This window comes from Myotis davidii, unplaced genomic scaffold, assembly GCF_000327345.1.
Source record: "Myotis davidii unplaced genomic scaffold, ASM32734v1 scaffold1520, whole genome shotgun sequence".
NCBI lineage: Eukaryota > Metazoa > Chordata > Mammalia > Chiroptera > Vespertilionidae > Myotis > Myotis davidii.
The window spans coordinates 180,132-181,828 of NW_006292087.1; the positions used below are offsets into that span (position 1 = coordinate 180,132).

At 62.6% G+C, this 1,697-nt stretch overlaps 1 protein-coding gene across 2 annotated transcripts in view; it reads right to left on the bottom strand.

Moving 5' to 3' along the window:
• The window catches only part of EFNB1 (ephrin-B1), a 13,170-nt gene extending 11,706 nt beyond the window's left edge, over positions 1-1,464 (bottom strand). For both annotated transcript variants that reach the window (XM_006765355.1, XM_015565068.1), the window contains exon 1: positions 565-1,464. In XM_006765355.1, the coding sequence (XP_006765418.1) occupies positions 565-692 (128 nt within the window). In that variant the 5' untranslated portion in view covers positions 693-1,464. The remainder of the gene's footprint in view (positions 1-564) is intronic.
• Between the last annotated feature and the right edge of the window lie 233 nt (positions 1,465-1,697).

Genomic DNA, 1,697 nt, shown 5'->3' on the forward strand with positions numbered 1-1,697 from the left:
AAAACGTAAAGCTAGGGAGGCAAACCAGGGAAGAAAGAGAAATGAAAATGGGAGAAGCCCAAATTGGTATAGGGGCGCTGCCCCCCCCCCAAGCGGAGTCCCGCGCCTAGGTCCCTTCATAGCTAAACAAACGAGGAACCAATGTTTTGGCCTCATCCCCAGCCCAGGTCAAAGTCGCCCCCCACCCCTATGCTCTGGGCGAAAACCGCCACGTTCTCAGGGGCCCCAGAAGGGGCTGCCTTCTCCCCCCACCACCCAGCTCTGTAGTGCACTACCGAGCGCCTGCACTCCCAGCTCCCCCTGGAGTGACCATCTCGACTTAATCTGGGAGGTATGAAGGAGAGGGCCCACAAGCTGCGGGGTCACAACACAGACAAGTGCCCCCACCTCAACCCGCCGCACCCTGCCCTGCCCCTCCGCAGGAAAACACACTCGAAAAAGCCAGAGACAAAATGGGGCGCCGCTCTTCTTCCAAACATTTCCCCACTTGCACTCAGGGGCGCTCGGCCTCACCCGGAGGGAGTGCCTCCCACCCCAGGGAGTAGAGAAGATTAAGTTACTCACTTGGGGTTGAGGGAACTCCAGGACACAGGCTCCAGGTTCTTGGCCAGTGGCGTGGCAAGCCGGCACAGCGCCAACACGACCATCGCCACAAGCCACTTTCCGAGCCAAAGCTGCCCGGACCGGGCCATCTTCCCGGGGGGGCAGGCTGCAGTTCCGGATCTCCTGGCGCTTCCTCAGCAAAGCTGGCCTCGTCTTGCCGCCGTGCCGCGCTGCGCTCTGAAACGCTCAGGCTCCCATCCTCCACGGCCACCGGCCTTGAAGTGCTCCCCTCCCGCAGGCTTCGGTGCCGCTCTTCTTCTCCCGGCCGGCCAGGAGGACTCACTGGGCAATCGCCCCCAACCTGGGCACAGGCTGGGGCCTCCGAGGGCTCGTTCCCCTGATCTCTCCTCCACACCAGACGCGACAGGGGCTTGGCGCCCCCGGGTGCACCCACCTGATTCCGCTCTGCTTTCCGAGATTGTTTGGGACTGCGTACCCTTTCCCCTACAGGGTCTCCCCGCTGGGGATTCGCCTCGACTGTCCCGGGATCGGCACCCCTCGGAAGATGTGGGCTTCTCCTTACAATCGGAGCGCTGTTCGGGAGCTCCCACCTGGCTCGCCCTGACACAAGTTCCGTTCCTCCAGGCCACACTGGGACTCCGGGCTCCGCGCCCCCCCGACAGCTTCTACTTCAACGCGGGCCCCGGTCAGTGCACTTAAAAGAGGGGAGATTCGGCTGAGCGAGCTAGTCCCATCAGTTTGTGCTTCTGAAGCCTCGCAGGGTCGCCGAGTCCTAGCTCCCCTGCGATTGCGCCCGAGGGTCTTCAGCCAATACTAGCCTCACACACCTCGCACTGCGGTCCAGCACGCATAGACTCCCTCCGCGGCTGCTATGCTGTCTACTCCCGTGGTCACACGAAAGCAAGGCCAACCCTACTGCTCTTAGCCAATAGCAACCTCCGTTTCAGGGTCCTTGCCCCTTACCACGCCCCCGAACAGGAAGGGGCGGGGCTTCAGGGAGCTCTTAAGGACGCCGCGCTCTCATGGCACCAATCTGAGTGTGTGGCTCGTGCGGTTAAGGGTGGGTCCCGCCTAGTCCTGTTCCCAGAGCGCTCACCCGTGGGAAGTTGGCGCTCCTCTACAGCTGTCGGCTT